Source organism: Hemitrygon akajei, chromosome 3 (genome assembly GCF_048418815.1).
Source record: "Hemitrygon akajei chromosome 3, sHemAka1.3, whole genome shotgun sequence".
Lineage (NCBI taxonomy): Eukaryota > Metazoa > Chordata > Chondrichthyes > Myliobatiformes > Dasyatidae > Hemitrygon > Hemitrygon akajei.
In genome coordinates this window covers 139,378,696-139,397,343 of record NC_133126.1, presented here as the reverse complement: position 1 = coordinate 139,397,343, position 18,648 = coordinate 139,378,696, and the positions used below count along the sequence as shown (strand labels likewise).

The 18,648-nt window shown below is 39.7% G+C and overlaps 1 protein-coding gene across 3 annotated transcripts in view; it reads right to left on the bottom strand.

The window, feature by feature from the left end:
• Positions 1–329: 329 nt before the first annotated feature.
• Positions 330–18,648, bottom strand: part of pxylp1 (2-phosphoxylose phosphatase 1) — a 202,391-nt gene continuing 184,072 nt past the window's right edge. For all 3 annotated transcript variants that reach the window (XM_073040931.1, XM_073040932.1, XM_073040930.1), the window contains 2 exons: positions 4,547–4,686; positions 330–3,244 (listed from right to left, as the gene is read on the bottom strand). In XM_073040931.1, the coding sequence (XP_072897032.1) occupies positions 2,313–3,244; positions 4,547–4,686 (1,072 nt within the window). In that variant the 3' untranslated portion in view covers positions 330–2,312. The remainder of the gene's footprint in view (positions 3,245–4,546; positions 4,687–18,648) is intronic.

Below are 18,648 nucleotides of genomic sequence, written 5' to 3'. Positions count from 1 at the left end.
ATCCGCTCCATCGTGCCCGTAGATGGTGGAATGGCATTGGTTTGTCTTGAGGTTAATGATTCACAACAGGACGCATACTCTTGAAAGCACAATACTTATGTGGTTGACCTAGATGAACTTCTGGTCAATAGTAATTTCCCCCAATGTATTCAGCCATTGAATGTCAAGGAAAGACTCTTGGTAAGTATAGTCATTACCTGGCAGTTCAATGTCAGCAATGCAACTTGCTTATCAAACCATGACTGAATATCATCTCATTCTTGGACTGGGGGTTTACATATAATATTCAACATTGTTTGCACAGTGCTACTTCTGACCTCATCAGGGAAGGAGATTTTTTTCAAGCACTTAAAGATGGTAAGCTAGCTTTGGACACTGAACTGAGAGGTTTTGTCCTGACCCCAAGTAACTATATCCACCTTCCTTTGTATATGTTAAGACTCAAGTTTATTTGTCACATGCACATCGACACATGCAGTGAAATGTATCATTTGTGTTAACAACCAACACAATCAAGGGCATGTTGGAGGCAGCCCACAAGTGTTGGCACACATTCTGGCGCCCATATAACATGCCCACAATGCTTGACGGAACAACATAGAACACAATAAGCTACAAACAACAGCAGCAAAAATAAGCACAGTTCCTCCCTCCCAACCACGCACATTCACAGTCCTGTAATCCCAGGACAGTCCTGGAGTGGACAAAATCTTGGGCCAGCAAACACTGGGCTTCGACCTCCCCAACAGAGATTCTCAGATTTGGTTCCAGCCAACAGGCTTCTACTTCTGGACTTCTGATTCATCTTCAGGCCTCGGTAATCTCAGGAGATACCCATCCCCAAACACCAAGCATCTTTATGAGTTACCATTGAAGTGTTTTCCCACTGCAACTCATTCACTTAAAGATTTACAAGAGTTTATTTGTGCCACACTTCAGGTGAGGTGAGAGTAATTTCTTTTGATGTCAGGACAGTATTTTGGTCAGTGTTTGGACCAAGGCTGTGATGAGATCCGAAGCTGATTGGTCTTACTGGTGTCCAGACTGACTGAGCAGAATAGTGTTGAGTAGGTGCCATTTGATAGCACTGTTGACAATATCTTCTATCACATTGCTGATCAGTTGGGCAGCAATTAATGCATGGGAGTGCTACAAAGGCAAACAGTGATGATGGAACTTGGAGATTAAGTGATGTGAGAGTAAATTGGAGAAGCCAAGGAGATGATTGGGATGCTAAAGATAAATTTGGGAAAAGATCCAAGGTACTTTGAGGAAATTGTTAGGAGTTGGAGCAACGACTATGGATGAGAAGAAGAAAGAAAACAGTTTGAATTAGGTGGACATTACAAACTCCTCAGCAACAATCCTAGAAGGTCTGAACCCTTTAACCATTTACAATGAAGGCTTCAGGCCTCTGTTGAAGACCAGGTTCAATGCATGAGGTCTGATTTTCATCCCTGATACACAATACTAAGTGGTATCATTTGTGTGTTGTATGCTGTTTGATTAATGAGACTCTGCTTTCCCAGCAATGTCTGTCTGTATCCACTTCACAATCAAAAAGGATCCAGACTGGAAATGGAGATATGAACTATATGTTTACCAAATGCTCTTTTTTGCTTTTAGTTAAAATTCACCTGCAAGACACCTGCATAAAGATGTGCTACTATGCTTATAGACTTAATAGAGGAGTACATGATGATAAGAGGCATGGATTGAGTGGCTATCCAGAGACTTTGTCCCAGGATGAAAATGGCTAATGTGAGGCTGTATAATTTTATGGTCATTGGAGGGAAGTATAGAGGCAAGTGTTTTGTTTTACACAGAGAATGGTGTGTGCGTGGAATATGCTGCCAGGGGAGGTAGCAGAGGCAGATACATTAAGGACATTTAAGTGATTCATACAGAGCACATGGATGATAGAAAAATAGAGGACTATGTGGGACAGAAGTGTTAAACCGATTTTAGAGCAGGTAAAAAGGTTGGCACAACTTTAAGGGCCAAAATGCTTGAATTGTGCTGTACTGTACTATGCTAGCTAATGGATAGGTTATGATGTTCATTTTAACTCATAAATAATCTGACATTGTGAAACAAGGTCAAACCTAGATTATTAATTACTGTAAGTTGCTGAAATGCAGCATTATGCTAACTGTGGCAGACCAAACCACATGATCTTTTGTTATCACTAGAAATAAAATAACTCTATCGAAAATGAATATTCTAATCAAAAAGGTATCACAAGTTCAAACCTGTAATAATTAAAACACACAACACATAGCATTACATGGAATCATCACCAGCTGAAATATTCAGAACACCCTTCTATGGCATGCATCATAATAATTTGTGCTGTTAAAAACTTTAAACACATCCTTCCTTACAAAATTTAGAAAATTTTCAAAGGGACAGAGCTGTTGTTTGGAATGTGCTTTGTGTCTAGAACAGAATGAGGTTAGGGATGTGACATCATCACCATTATAAAGAATGCGTACAAAATTCTTCTTTTTGTCCTTTCCGTTTTGCCAGATTTCAAAGATTAATCGGGCAGCAAATCGAGGGAAATTGGCATTGGTAATGCCCAGAGCACTGAGCAGGGGTGCCACTGTGACATCATGGGCAGAATAGAGAGCAACTATCTCATCCTTTCTTCCTTGGGCAATCCGTTGCATGCGAGTGACAGTCTGGTTTAAAATCGGATAGGTTGCAAGCAGTGCGTATTTATAATACAGTCTCCTTCTCTGTCTGTCTCGCTCATCCTCCAGCTGATGCGCCTTGATGGCTCTGAAGTGGTCCAAGTTAATGCAGCCATGTTCTGTGCATGGAAATGAGACGTTGTGGCAAAAATGGCACAGCAGAGAATCAATGGGATTAGCTGCTCTTAGCTGCCTTGTAGGAACCCCCACAATCTTGGCCATATCGATGTATGTCCGTTCCAGCAGGCTGTTCTTAACTCGCAAGTTGTACTGACGTCGTTGCTCTTCCTCCAGATAGTGGTTGCGCATGGGGCAGTCACAACTGTTGGAGCAGAAAATGGTGCTCCACTGGTGCCGGATGCGTATTTTTCCCCAGTCAAATTTCGGCAGTAGACTGTACAGTAGAGCCAGCCCGCTTTCCAGTGTCCGGCTCTTTCCCGTAGATTCCACATAGAGTTGCTTCGTTGTCCAGTTGTCAGGAAGCAGCTTGTGTTTCTTAATATATGTGTCATGAAGGTGGTCTCCATTCAGTAGATGCTGGACAACACCTGTAAGCAAACAATACAGGATTGAAGAGAAACATTTGTACCATCGGATTCAGTGGCAAGACTTTATCATCTTTACCTTTGTTCATATCAGATACACAGTTTATGCTACCAAAAATGTTATTCAATGCAAAATATAATACTGTCATATTTGAACAGGGGAATGTATATATGCATACTTTGCTTGGCAATCACTCAGCAAAACACTGAATAACTAAAAAATTCTCCAGCCTGTTATATATCTTATCCAATTTTCTGTAAAATGTTGTACCATCACAGCGTGTTGGCACTTTAAAAGATGGTATGGAATTAAATTCATTGAATAATTGATATTGCTTGGATCAGAGGATATCAGCTACAAAGAGAACTTGGACAAACTTGGATTGTTTTCTCTGGAATGTTGGAAGCCAAGAGGCGACCTGATAGAAGTATATAAAGTTATGTGAGGCATAGATAGAGTACATTTTCAGAAGATTTATTTTTCCCCTCGGGGTGGGATATGTCAAATATTAGAGGCATACCTTTAAGGTGAAATGCTGAATATTTAAAGGAGATGGTGAAGGCAAGTTTTCTTTTTAAAACAGAGAGCAATAGATGCTCGGACATAAAGGGGAGGTTCACAGGTTCTTGATTAGTAAGAGCATCAAATGTTAAGGGGAGAAGGCATGAGAATGGGGGTTGAGAGGGATAATAAATCAACCATGATGGAATGGTAGAGCAGGCTCAAATGGCCTAAATTTGCTCCTATGTCATATGGTTCCATGGTCTTATGATAGTAACATGTAAGAGACACTTTTACAGGGACGTGAACAAGCAGGGAATAGGAGGGATATGGATCATGTGCAGACACTTGGCATCAGCTTAATCACAAACAAGAGGAAAAACTGCAGATGCTGGAAATTCAAGCAATGCACACAAAATGCTGGAGGAGCTCAGCAGGCCAGGAAGCATTCATGGAAAAAAGGCCTGAAACGTTGACTGTTCCTCCAGCATTTTGTGCGTCTTGCTGGCATCATTTTAAGTTGGCATCATGGTCAGCACAGACATCATGGTTCATATGGCGTGATTCTGTGTTGTTCTGTCCGTGGTTCTAAAATATGTTAAGTACATTTTAGGTAGCTTAGAATGGTGGCAGTTCTCCAACTGTGGCACCAAACTCTCTCCACTGACAAATATATCACTCTCTGATTGTTCTTCTGGTAAGCATTACCATTGGAAAGGCATGCCCAAGCACCATATTGAAATTTCTACCTTGGACCATTAAGATATTAATGAATAAATACTGCAATTTGCTTGCTGCCTCACCTGTTTGTGTTAGTTCCCCCATCTCACAAACTGTGTGGCTGGGAAGAAGTGCAATATTGTTCAAGGGGCTGTCCAGTTGACCTTTGGGAGCTTCCTTCCTATTCTTTATAAAGTTTGCCAACAGCCTGTGAGAAGGTTCCCTTGTAACAGAGAGAGAGAGAAAAGAAATCACTTCAATTGTCCTGAATGTTGAAGGAAAATTTAATAAACAGACAGGAGAGAATGCAGATGCTAGAAATCTGGAGCAACACGCAAAATGCTGGAGGAACTCAGCAGATATGGCAGTATCTGTGGAGGGAAATGAACAGTCAATGTTTCAGGTTGAGACTCTTCATTAAAACTGGAAACAATGATGGGGGATGGTGAGTGGGGTAAAGGGATGGAGCAAAAAGCTGGTGGGCGATAGGTGGGTCCAGGTTAGAATAGGATAACTGGCAGGTGAGGAAGTAAAGAGAGTGAGAATGATGTAAGAAGTTGGGAAGTGATTGGTGGATGTGACAAAGGGCTAAGGAAGTTGAAATCTGATAGGAGAAGATATTGGAATAAAGGGAAAAGGCAGGAACCAGAGGGAGGAATGTGTGGGTGAGAGGGTGGGGAAGGGAAAGAGATGGGATAATGGAGCTTGTAGCATAAAGCAAGACAAAGGCAGACAAAGAGGAGTGGTTACCAGAAGTTAGAGAAATCAATATCTAAACCTAGCAATTATAGGCCTGTCAGTTTGACGTCAGTGGTGGGTAAATTAATGGAAAGTATTCTTAGAGATGGTATATATAATTATCTGGATAGACAGGGTCTGATTAGGAATAGTCAGCATGGATTTGTGCGTGGAAGGTCATGTTTGACAAATCTTATTGAATTTTTTGAACAGGCTATGAGGAAAGTTGACGAGGGTAAAGCAGTGGATGTTGTCTATATGGACTTCAGTAAGGCTTTTGACAAGGTTCCGCACGGAAGGTTAGTTAGGAAGGTTCAATCGTTAGGTTTTAGTATTGAAGTAGTAAAATGGATTCAACAGTGGCTAGATGGGAGATGCTAGAGAGTAGTGGTGGATAACTGTTTGTCAGGTTGGAGGCCGGTGACTAGTGGTGTGCCTCAGGGATCTGTATTGGGTCCAATGTTGTTTGTCATATACATTAATGATCTGGATGATGGGGTGGTAATTTAGATTAGTAAGTATGCAGATGATACTAAGGTAGGAGGCGTTGTGGATAATGAAGTAGGTTTTCAAAGCTTGCAGAGAGATTTAGGCCAGTTAGAAGAGTGGGCTGAACGATGGCAGATGGAGTTTAATGCTGATAAGTGTGAGGTTCTACATTTTGGTAGGAATAATCCAAATAGGACATAGATGGTAAATGGTAGGGCATTGAAGAATGCAGTAGAACAGAGTGATCTAGGAATAATGGTGCATAGTTCCCTGAAGGTGGAATCTCATGTGGATAGGGTGGTGAAGAAAGCTTTTGGTATGTTGGCCTTTATAAATCAGAGCATTGAGTATAGGATTTGGGATGTAATGTTAAAATTGTACAAGGCATTGGTAAGACCGAATTTGGAGTATTGTGTACAGTTCTGGTCACCGAATTATAGGAAAGATATCAACAAAATAGAGAGAGTACAGAGGAGATTTACTAGAATGTTACCTGGGTTTCAGCACCTAAGTTACAGAGAAAAATTGAACAAGTTAGGTCTTTATTCTTTGGAGTGTAGAAGGTTGAGTGGGGACTTGATAGAGGTATTTAAAATAATGAGGGGGATAGATCGAGTTGACATGGATAGGCTTTTTCCATTGAGAGTAGGGGAGATTCAAACAAGAGGACATGATTTGAGAGTTAGGGGGCAAAAGTTTAAGGGTAACATGAGAGGGAATTTCTTTAGTCAGAGTGGTAGCCGTGTGGAATGAGCTTCCAGTAGAAGTGGTAGAGGCAGGTTTGGTATTGTTCGGTATTGTCATTTAAAGTAAAATTGGATAGATATATGGATAGGAAAGGAATGGAGGGTTATGGGTTGAGTGCGGGCCAGTGGGACTAGGTGAGTGTAAGCGTCGACACGGACTAGAAGGGCCGAGATGGCCTTTTTCCGTGCTGTAATTGTTATATATTTAAATATTTATGCTGTCGATTTGGAGAATACCAAGTTGGAATATGATGTGCTGTTCTTCTAATCTATGTATAGCCTCAACTTGGCAGTAGAAGAGGCTAATAAGCACTTATAATAATCAGATAATACAATGTATGATAGAATTCAACCTGCAGTTTGAGAGGGAGAAACTAAAGTCAGATATATCAGTATTACCATGGAGTAAAGGGAATTATAGAGGCATGACAGAGGAGCTGGCCAAAGTTGATTGAAAGTGGACTCTAGCATGGATGGTGGCAGAATAGCAATGGCTGAGGTTTCTGGGAGCAATTCAGAAGGCGTAGGACAGATACTTCCCAAAGATGAAGAAGTACTCTAAAGGGAGGATGAAAGAACCATTCTGATAAGGGAGGACAAAGACACTATCAAAGCAAAAAATGGCATATAACAATAATTAGTGAAAAGTTAGAGTATTGGGAAGCTTTTTAAATCCATCGGAAAGCAACTACAAAAATACATAAAGAGAAAAGATGAAATATAAAGGTAAAATTGCCAATTAAGTAGAATACCAATTTTTTTCAGATATATAAAGAGTAAAAGAAAGATGAGAGTGGATATCAGATTACTAGAAAATGACACTGGACTGGTAGTTATGCAGACAAAGATATGGTGGACAAACTCAAAAAGTATTTGAGTCAGTCTTTACTGTAGATGATATTTGCAGCATGCCAGAAATCCGAGAGTGTCGGGGAGCAGAAGTGAATGTAGCTATTCTTACTTGGGAAGCTGAAAGGTCTAAAAGCAGCTAAGTCGCCTGGACTGCACCCCAGCTTTCAGAAGGTTTTAGCTGAAGAGAATTTGAAGGCATTAGTAATGATATTTTGGGAGCAAAAGAACTGTTAATATTTCCACTCAAAACATACTGCATCAAGTAATTTCTTTCCTACCACAGGAAACTCAGCTACTTGTCCAGCTGAGTTCTCAAAGTAAATTGTTTGTTGCTTCAGATTCCATAATCAATATAGCTGTGCCTAGTCACCCATGCCTGTGAGGCTAAGCACAGGTCAAACACCTTCTATAAATTTACCAATGACACAACTGTTGTTGGAAAATTTAAATGGTGACGAGGAGATGTACAGGAGTGAGATAAATCAGCTGGTTGAGTGGTATCACAACAACATTGCATTTAGCATCAGTAAGACCAAAGAATTGATTGTGGACTTCAGGAAAGTGAGGTCAAGGGAATGCATACCGGTCTTCATTACAGGATCAGCAGTGGAAAAAGTGAGCAGTTTCAAGTACCTGGTGTTAAATATCTTTGAAGATCTATCCTGGGCCCAACACATTGTTGCAATTACAAAAAAGGCATGTCTGCATGTCACTCCATACTTTATTAGGAGTTTGAGAAGATTTGGTGCATCATCAAAGATTCTAGCAAATTTCTGCAGATGTACTATGAGAACATTCTGACTGATTTCATCACCATCTGGTATGGAGATGCCAGTGCACCAATCAGAACAAGCTGCAGAGGGTTTCAAACTCAGCCAGCTCCATCACGAGCACTAGCTCCCTAGCATCGACAACATCTTCTAAAGGCAATGTCTTTAAAAATTGCATTCGTCATTAAGGACTCGATATCTCAGGACGTGCTCTCTTATATAGTAGCTTAAGTTTCTCAGAAACTGCTGATCTCCTGGGATTTTCATCCACAATAGTCTCTGGAGTTTACGTAGAAAAATCATCTAGTAGGCAGCAGTTCTGTGGATGAAAAAGCCTTCTCAATGAGAATGGCCAGAGGAGGAAGGTGACAGTAACTCAGATAACTATGTGTTATAAAGGTGGTGCGCAGAAGAGCAGCTCTAAATGCACAACACATCGAACCTTGAAGCAGAGAGCCTACAGCAGCAGAAGACCACAAACATACACTCAATGGCCACTTTATTAGCTTTGGGGTGAGGGGATATCACATGAAGTGACCACTGAATATACTGTTAATGTAACTTATAATTTTTTAATAATGTATTGCACCTACTACTGTGGCAAAACAACAAATGTCACGACATATGTCAATGATGCTAAACTTGATTCTGATTCCCTTGTCTCTGTTTACAACTGAACGTTACCAAATAATGCCTAATCAATGAGCCTATAGAAGCTACCTACTAACTGTAGTGATTCCATAAAACATAAGAGCAGAATTAGTCCATTCAGTCCATCAAGTCTGTTCTGCCATTCCATCTGTGCTCTCTGGTCCTGGACTCTCCCACTAATGGGAACATCCTCATCCTCTCCTCTTTATCTTATCTAGGGCTTTCAATATTCAGTAGGTTTCTATGAGAACCTTCTTTGTAATACAAAGGGATTCAAACAGCTGATTAAAAATGAATAATATTAATTATTTTAATTGGCAACAAACAATCTGCTGGAGGCTCAGCAATTTGAGCAGCATTCTTAAGGAGAAAGGAATTATCGACGTTTAAGGTTGAAATCCTGCATCAGGGCTCTGATTCAATTATCTTGGTCAGTTTTGGCTTCATCTATTAGAGGCATACCAAGGAAGAGATCCCAAGATGTGGGATGGGAAGAAAGCTCATGATATGACTCCATTTGGTAACAGATGGCTTTAATGCTGGCTAATGTGGAATATAATGTTGACAACAGCTGAGATGTAAGGGATAGCAGGAAAACCAACAATGGAAGATGTTAAAAAATGGGCTTCAAAGTTACTTATGTTCTACACAAATCCTTTAACCAAATGAGCTTTCAAACAATTCCTCACTTACTATATACCTCTAGGTATCATTTATCAGCCAACATCCAGTGAAGTTCTATCTGCTGTACATTCATTGCTGGTAGATAAACACAGAAGCATATTCATAGATATTGAGATCCCACTGGCTGCAAAGATAAAGTGAACTCTAAACCCTGCTGCAAGGCAACTCACATTGCCTCGCCCACAATACAGGATCTCCTTTTAATATCACACCGGAAGGTTGACATTACTAGCTCAGCCATTAATCAGTGGAGTGGAATGACATTATAAATTCAAGACGTACAAACAAGCTGGACGAACTCAGCAGGTCGGGCAGCATCCGTTGAAAGGAGCAGTCAACATTTCAATGGATGCTGCCCGACCTGCTGAGTTCATGCAGCTTGTTTGTACATCTTGATTTGACCACAGCATCTGCAGTGTACTTTGTGTTTATTATAAATTCAGTGTTTTGTAGTGGGTCTTAAGTTCTGTGACCAAGATCATAATGAGGAACTTAATGTTTAGGTGCAGTACCAACCCTTACATCTTTATCCCTCAGGATGGAATCCGAAGTGACTGATGAAACTAATGTGGGAATCAGAGTGGTAGTTTGAGTGGTGATCTGTTCCTTCCACCCTTTATTTCAAGGCCAGTTTCTACTTCAGCTGGGGAGAGTTGAGTCCCTCATTATAGTTCTGAATGTTTCTTCTTCATTGAGCTGTGATAGGCAGAGGCTCCCAGGAACCAGTGTGGATTTCATATATTTCAAGAAAGCTTTACGTACATCCTTGAAACTTTCCCTCTGCCTTTCCAGTGACTTTGCTTTAAGAAGGAGCTCAGAATAGAATGGTTGTTTTGGGAATCTGGTGTTAGGCATATGAACAATTTAAATTGCCTGAAAGAGGCAACTGAATAGAATTAAAATTTCAAGGTACAGGTACTATATATGGGACAGAGGTGGAGGAAAGATTGGAGAGGAGGTTGCATGTTGATTAAAGAGAACATAATGTAGTCTGAAATGAAATTACTGAAGGATCATCCAGTGAAGCTGTATGGGAGAGCCGAGAACCTTTGCTGTAAGTTTAATGACAGTCTCCAGTAAAGAGACTTGTAGTAGCTTTCTAAAGGCCACCAGAGGGCAATCTGCTGCCACCAGATCATCTTAGCAGACCACAACTTGGTCTGCTTGGAAAGGGTGCTTGGAAATGTAACATTTTTAAAGGATACTATTAAGTTTGCCATTATCAGCCCAATTAAATGAACCAGAGGTAGCATTTATAAATCTCAAAACTATGTTGTAGTTACAGCATTTCCATTTTCTAATCATAAGCTCCTCAAGCACATGCACACATCAAAGGTGGGAATTTCACAGAAATGACATTCCCATAGGCAAAGCTAGAGTGGATGATGTCCTGCACTGTCCAGTTGCCTGTTGGGAATTCATAATCTAGACTTGGACACAAATGAAGTGTACAAGGTTATGCCAGAGGAGAATGACAATTTGCACTACAACAGTATGCCAACATGAAAGTCCGTGCTTTAGAAGTGGAGGAGGCCACTAACACATCCATCAAGCTTTTATACTGCTTCTAAGTTTTGTACGTTCAAGCTGTTTGCATGGGTCAACCTGATAGATCAAACCACACTCAGCAAAGATTATTCAAAGTTTTTGCCCTCTGTTTAGACACATAAATATATAGGGTCTTTCTGCTAAATAAACTCAGATGGCAGTGGAATGCAAGTCCCAGCAGATAGCTGATTTCAGAAAAAATGGAGGATAGAACTGGTACAGTCAACCACAACAAAACCAAACAAAGTGACTGCCTGCACATCATCTTCACTCCTCCCACAGAAAATCTCGAGATGACAGGACTGGCACAAATCACCCACTTGTTCTCTCGAGTGTGAAATGGGTTTTAAAGAGTCAGAAGAGATATCAGCTGAGAAAGAAAAGCACAAAATGGGGGATGGAGAATCAGTAACAAATTAGTGGCAAATGAAAGGAGGGAGGACATATTTCTGCTAATCTCCTCAGTCATTCAATCATCAGACAATTTCACACTTCATAAATTTTGCTTTCTTCCTTAGCACTATTTTCCAACACAAAGTAAAATAGGAAAATCCATTCAATACAAGGATGTGTGGCCTCTGATTCGTCTCAGATTTTCTGTCTTAGATCATTCTGATATCTAAGTCAGTCTCTCAGACACTCCAAGTTCACATAAGGAGCAAGCTGAACAAAGATCCCAATAGCAACAGAAAGTGCTGGAGATATTCAGAAGGTCCACAGCATCCATAGAAAGGGAACTTCAGTTAAGGTTTCAGGTCAATGGCCTTTTTGCATAGATCCCCATATTCCAATGGTTTTAAACATCACTATCCTCTTCCCTGTTCTCATCACTTCTCCTGCTCTATAAGCTTCTAAAATCCAAGCTCTTCCTGTTGGATTTCTCTTATTCTAAGTATTTCATTCACTACTCAGTCTTCAACTGCCAAGTCACTAATTTGACAGAGAGAGAAGACTAGGGATTAAATTTTGAATTCAATCCCTAAACATCTACCTTTCCCTTTCCTCTTATGATTCTTCAGAAACATAATAACCAACAGCATAATGTAACTTAGTATCCAATATGGAAACAATAGAAATGGTGCAAAGGAGATTTACAAGACTGTTGCATGCCTTGTGCGAATAGGTTGAGTGAACTCGGCCTTTTCTCCTTGGAGCGACACAGGACAAGAGGTGGCCTGATAGAGGTGTATAAGGTGATGAGAGGCATTGATCATGTAGATAGTCAGAGACTTTTTTCCCAAGGCTGAAATGGCTAGCACGAGAGGGCACAGTTTTAAGGTGCTTGGAGGTAGATACAGAGGAGATGTCAGGGGTAAGTTTTTTTACACAGAGACACAGAGAGCGGTGAGTGTGAGGAATGGGCTGCCGGCGACAGTGGTGAAGGCAGATATGATAGGGTCTTTTAAGAGTCTCCTGGATAGGTACATAGAGCTAAGAAAAATAGAGAGCTATAGGTAAACATAGGTAATTTCTAAAGTAAGTACATATTCGGCACAGCATTGTGGGCCAAATGGCCTGTATTGTGCTGTAAGTTTTCTGTTTTTCATAGCAGATCATGTTAAAATTGTAACTTTGCATAAATAAACTGGTGCATCCTCACTTGCATTAAGCCATGTACACTCACATCCCTGTACATACTGAATTGTGCTGGCCAACAGTTTAGCAATGCCTTGATTTTAAAATTCTCTCCCTTGTTTTCAAAATCCTTTCATAATTTCAACACTGTTTACCTTTGTAGACACCTTCAAACAACTGTCCAACATATTCTAGCTTTTGAGCAACATCATGCTTGATTACTCTACCAACGATTCCCATTTCTTCAGCTGCTAAGCCCCCAAACCTAGGCCCCTCCCTTCCCTACCTTAATTTCCTCATTTAAAACACTTCATAAAATCTTGCATTCTAAAAACTCCCAAAGTGGTTTGGTGCCAATTCCCATGAATGGCCTTGGGACATGTTTATTTAATTAAAATTTCTGTATAAATTAAGGTTATTGTTGTTATATAAATGTAAGTCATTGTTCCTACTTAATTAGCAAATTTAATTTATTATTCCTGAATTTAAAACTAGGGAGGAGAGAAGTGTCCCACATTCCTATTCAGAAACTTGATCTAGTTATTCCAGCCACACAGCGAACCCCTGAGGATATTGAGCAAAGCCAGGATTGAATTTATTGTGATCAAACATGGGTCACAATTACTGACATCTATAGAATGACTAATATATGCACAGGACTATCGAATACAATCAAATTACCTATCATCAGACATGACATTCTGTTGAAAGCGAAATAAAAAAAAACAGAAGTGTGAGGCAACAAGTCGGTTGTAAAATAAACAGCTGATATATTGGGCATTATTTTTCATTTAGGGATCTCTACCAAGTCCCCTGAAGATGACAAATTTAGAGGTGCACAATACAAACTGCAGTATGAATGTATCCAATTTTCCAGGGCGACTACACCAAAATGAAGGGCACATAAACAGTACTGGAATAAGGCGGCAGAAAAGCCCAAAGATTCTTGTAAGGAAAGAAAATCCATTAATTGCTTGTACTTCTTTGACTCCTGGGAACTTCAGTTGAGCCTGTAGACTCTTCTGACTCAAACTGGACTGCTAGTTTGTTGGACACTCCTGAAATCCCTAGATCCACTTATCAAAACCACTAGCCCCTCACAAAATCAGGTCCCAACCCGCACTTCTCTAATGCCAGAATGATGACACAACAAATTGCTCACCTGATTATAAGGATATGCAAAAATAATAAAACACAGCTGAGAAGCAAAAAAAATCCTAATGGAGGTTCTTCAGACCTTGTTAAAGCAAGAAAATAAATCGTTGACTGGGCACTGTCTTAAACCATCAGTACAAAGCCTACAAAAATAAAAATCAGCAACATCTAATCGCCCCAAAGGGATTTTTTGAGCGATTGCTGACTCTCTGGCCACAGCAATTAGTAACACAACTCCGTGCTCTCTTGGTATTGCTATCCATTTTGATCCTGTTTTCAGATCATTTTTGTACCAAGGAAACATGAACTATGCTGGAAGAATTTCAGTTTCTCACACAAACAATTAAGCACGCTGAGAAGAAAGCAGGCATTTATCATTGTCTCCATATTCAAAATACAGTCCCACTGAGACTCATAGATCCAAGTTACTGCTCAACATAACAGATCCAATGAAAATGTCACAATCGAAGGAATGCCAAACAATATGCTTGCTCCATTACATTTTGATATCTCCTCCTTACTGTAACTGCAGTATAAACCATGATCATATTCTGTTAAATAGTGACTGCTCACTTCACTTATTCATAATCCTAGAAAGTCAAGCAGATATTTTGTTATATCTGTATGTAAGTGAACTTTTGACCATAATTTGGAAATCACGTTCTTCTTTGGTATGCTATATAGATTCTTCAAGCACTGCTAGTGCCCAGTCATACTTTCCACAAAGAACAAAATCATTTGGGAACTGGCAAAATATTCGTTTATAAAAAAAAATAATTTGAATAGTTTTCACTTTGATTCATGCACTAAATATTTATTTGTGTGCTTTCTCAACAACAACAACTGTCCACTGAGCTTGGGATAGGATTGCTATGACAGGAAGCAGAAGATCAACATCAGTGCCTTTAATAGGAAACATACTACATAGGAGCCACAATGCAGCTGCAGAACAGACCACCATGGAAGTGAGAACAGAGACTGGGTGGAATGGTCACTAATATCCGCTGCCCCAACCCCCACCCATTATTGTCTACAGAGGTTGAGTTCCATACTGCAACAGAGAAGCACCACTGTGAGACATTGATTCATCATGCTGACAGAGGTCACAACATGTGGAAGAGCTGCAACAAGAGATGGAACATTCAACAATGCTGCTGGAAATATGGCAATTAAAGCAAAGTTGAAAGGACTAGATAGGGTGGATGTGGAGAGGGATGTTTCCTATGGTGGGGATATCCAGAACTAGAGGGCACAACCTCAAAATTAGTACAGAGGTAAGCAGGATTTTTGTTAGCCACATAGTAGTGAATCTGTGGAACATTCTGCCACAGACTGCAGAGGAGGCCAAGTCACCCAGTCTCTGAGTATATTTAAGGCAGAAGTTGATTGTTTCCTTATCAGTTAGGGCATCAAAGGATATGGCGAGAAGGCAGGTGTATGGGGTTGAGTGGGATCCGAAATCAGCCATGCTGGAATGATGGAGCAGACTCAGTGGGCTGAATGGCCTAATTCTACTCCTATGTCTTGTGGTCTAAAGCGAGTCTAACATCAGTGAAGTGATAGGGATCATTTAAATCATCTACTTTCAAAATTGATGAAGAGTTTCCTCCTTTTTGTTACATATGCAGGTCACTTGCTCTACCTTTAACGTTCAATTTCTATTGACATTTCTGGTAATATCTTGAGATACACCTCTGGTCACAGGTAAACATCAGATATACCACATTGAACTGAGGATGAAAAAGTGTACATACCATTAATACAATGCTAACTTGGAGGCACATTGGGAATGCCTTAAAAAAGCAAAATTGTGGAGATTTCAAAATCCATTGAATATAGTTATGTAGGACTGAGAATTTAATTGTAAAAGCAAGGTAATTAATTAATCACAGTTTGACCACTGATGAATTAGATGATACTTACAAATTGGGTTTGCAATTCTTGAAATAATGTTAATGACAGCACCACCACCAGCAGTATTTTGCATTCCATGTCTCTACTTCTGGGATTACAACTCTTCCCAGAATAATAAAAACCATCCAATACTTCCCAACCTTACTTCTATTTATACAGGTTGTGTCCCTGCTTGACAAGATAAAAGACTGAGGTCTTCTAGATTTATGTAAATCCAAAGTGTAGGTGAAGAGAAGCCACTGTTTTAATAAAACTGCCCACTTAGCAGAGCAGAACATGGCCTTTGATGGAACACACACCTGAAGAAGTCACTTATCTCTGGATGCAGTCACTGTAAGGGATAATGATCATTTAAAAACAAGATGAGATCTCATTTAATGAAGAACTTTAATGTATTTTTAAAAGTTCAGAGGTGGTGTACCAGATAGATACCTGAAAGAGCAGTTTGCCATACTAGGAAGGGTTTACAGCCCCGGCTTGCATCCAATACTGTTTAGATGAGTGAGATGGACTGAAACATGCAAGATCCTGATGATTTGGAAAGGACTGGAAAGGATGTTTTCTGAAATGTTTAAAGATGCTGCTTATTCAGGACAGAATTGAGGTATTACAATTCTTGTGAGAGAGAATAAAACAAGGAGTTGTGATTCTTTGGATTTAAGGTAGAAATAAAAAGGTTCTTGCAAGGGGTGAAAGGTTAGCCCAAATAGACATGAATGTGGAGTACTGGCTACATTCAGTTCAGCCATGATCTGTTAAATGATGGAGCAAGCATGAAGGGCCATATACTACTCTTCTTCCTAATTCATATGTCTTTTTAGGCTTGGGCAGAATGGACACAGAGAAGAATTTTCCATTAGAAGGAGATTCTAGGATCCAAGGCCACAACATCGCAATAAAGGGACATCCCTTTAAAAATGAGATGAGGAGCTCCTTCAGCCAAAGGGTGATGAATCTATGGAATTTATTCCCATAGAGGACTATTGAGACCAAGTTATTTAAGGCAGAAATTGATAGGTTTGTGATTAGTAAAGGGATTAAAGTTTGCAGAGAGTATGCCAGGGAAAGATGTTGACAAAAAAAGCACAATTTTGTTTATTAAAAAAACAGCCATGATTCAACGGCAGAGCCAACTCAATGGGCCAAATAGCCTAATTCTGGTCCAACGTCTTGACCTTATATTCTTCAGGGTACAAAAAAACCCCAGCTATAATGGCAGAATTGAACACTTCCAGGCTCCTACCCACCATCCTGTCGCTCACATGCAATTCTTTGAAGAATAGCCCTGATATGCAGACGTACTGTAAAGACTTTGTACCAAAGATTCTATCTAAAATTGTGGGATGGAGAAACTGTGAGTCAAGCTGTTGCTAAAGCCAATTCTAAATTTGTTGAATGAGTCAGAAGAACACGGTAAAATGGCAAGCAAATACAATTTCATCTAATTAGTTTAAGAGAGCTAAAGTTTTCGACATTAAAGATTGTCAAAACAAGATTTAAAAGCACCATTTGCACAGCATGGTTCCATTCCACAACTCTTTCTTATTCCCCTTTCTTGTCTCATTATTTTGCAATCTTTGATGCAGTTCATGGCACAGTATGCTGACACTTTATCAAACCTGTATGAATTATGGCAACAGGCTTTACAATCACCACTGAAAATGTTAGCAAAACCCTACTCATATATCATCAAAATGGAGAATTATTGAGAGAATTATTTTGAAAATGGCTTGTGCCATGCCTGAATCTCAAAACATTTTTGAGCCAACCTGGGAGATGGATTTAAAATCACCTATCAAATCATTCTCCTATTTCACGGTTGACATGCATAATTTACTTCACTATAATTTCTGCTGTGTTGCTTCATTGAACCAATGTTTTATTTATTAAGGTACAGTGATCCAGTAGTTGTTTATCCATGGAGATTGCCCCTGGAAAAGGGGTTGACCATTTAAAACAGATGAGGAGGAAATTCTTCTGAGAAAAACTGTGAATCTTTCAAAATCTCTACCTTAAAGAGCTTTTAGTAGGAGATAGGGAACAGTAGAGGTGAGGATACTGTGTTATTAGCTACATTAATAGATTTAGCACGACAGAGGAATCAAAGGGATCAGACAAGGAAATGGAGCTGAGACCAATGAGTAACCATGGGATTTTACTGAGTGGCAGAAGAAAATCAAAAACTCATGCTGCTGTTTCTTATCGTACGAAAAGTAATTTAAGTCATGTCAATGGTCACAATAGCACAGTTAAAGTGCATTCAGTAAATGACCCACAAAGGTATGGGAAAAATGTCCAGCCCAATTTTCTTGGATCACAATAAACAGAATAATAAATAGGGAATAAGCATTGGACTTCCTTGCAGCACCACATCCTGTGTATAAAATTCTGTCATACAGTACAACTACATTACTGTTATATTTTGCCATATAACAATTTTTCCCTGAAGCAAAGGACGCTGAACAGTGAACTTGTAGGGATTTATAAAATCATGGATGGCACAATTAATGTGGAATAGTCACAATCCTTATTTCCCAAAGCTAGAAAAGTCAAAAACAAGAAAGCATAGGTTTATGGTGAAAGAGGAGAACTTTAAGTGGAACCTGAGGGGCAAACGTTTCCACACAGAGGGTGCTGGGTGCATGGAAGGAGATACCAGGGGAATGGTAGGTAGGAACAATTACAACAGGCACATAGATAGGAAAGGTTTGGAGTGATATGAGCCAAATACAGGTAAATGGCACTAGCTTAGACAAGTTGAACTCTACCCTGCATGATACTGTACCCTTCTAAGCAAAAACAAGACATGACTCTAGCACTAGCCATCCCAATTTAATTAAATTTGCTACAGAACTTTTTGAGTTGATCCTTTTCAATAATTTCTTTTACAAGAAAGAGGCTTGGTTTTAATATATTCAATAAACTGAAGAAAGTGCTTACTATGAATAAGTTGTACGGAAGATCAACCGTGTTTACTGCGGGAATTCCTGACCTGGTACTTCCATTTAAAATGGCAGAATGAGCATGCAACTGATCTGAATTTGGACTTTACTTGCTAAATAA